The sequence below is a fragment of the Seriola lalandi genome, unplaced genomic scaffold (genome assembly GCF_002814215.2).
Source record: "Seriola lalandi dorsalis isolate HSWRI2012SDOR001 ecotype SW California unplaced genomic scaffold, Sedor1 jcf7180002054955, whole genome shotgun sequence".
In the NCBI taxonomy this organism is placed as follows: domain Eukaryota; kingdom Metazoa; phylum Chordata; class Actinopteri; order Carangiformes; family Carangidae; genus Seriola; species Seriola lalandi.
The window spans coordinates 230,899-231,473 of record NW_019525506.1 but is presented as its reverse complement, the minus strand read 5'-3'; the positions used below and the strand labels follow the sequence as shown (position 1 = coordinate 231,473).

Here is a 575-nt window from a genome sequence, read left to right as displayed (position 1 = left end):
CAGACTAATGAGCAGTGATAACTAACATGTCTTTGGGGTCATCAGGTGGGAACCTCCTTTCACCAGTGTTTCGTCTAGTTGGTCCCACAACACCTCCAGGAGGCTAGACAGTGATCACTGGCGTCCCAGAGTCACTCCCCTAATGCCAGCCATCACTGCTCCTCACACCACCATTTTCTTTATCTTGCCTATGCTACCACAAACAACGATCTAAACACTCTCTGAACGCACGGTATCGTGCAGTCTGTGTAGAGTTCGAACTGTCAGCACTTAAATTAACTCCACGTCTTCTCATTTCACAGGTGACGATGAGACTCAGAGTCCAGAGCGTCTCAGGATCGTGCTGATAGGAAAGACTGGAAATGGAAAGAGCTCTACAGGAAACACCATTCTGGGAAGAGAAGAGTTTAAAGCTGAATCAAGTCAAACATCAGTCACCAAGTTTTGTCAGAAAGCACAGGGTGAAGTGGACGGTCGTCCTGTTGTTGTGGTCGACACTCCCGGTCTGTTTGACACGACCTTGACTCATGAAGAGGTGAATGATGAGATGGTGAAGTGCATCAGTCTTCTGGCTC

At 48.0% G+C, this 575-nt stretch overlaps 1 protein-coding gene across 1 annotated transcript in view; it reads left to right on the top strand.

Moving 5' to 3' along the window:
- Nucleotides 1–575, top strand: part of LOC111645689 (GTPase IMAP family member 8-like) — an 11,192-nt gene that overhangs the window by 3,565 nt on the left and 7,052 nt on the right. The window contains exon 6 of the mRNA XM_087170654.1: nt 303–550. Coding sequence (XP_087026780.1) covers nt 303–550 — 248 coding nt within the window. The remainder of the gene's footprint in view (nt 1–302; nt 551–575) is intronic.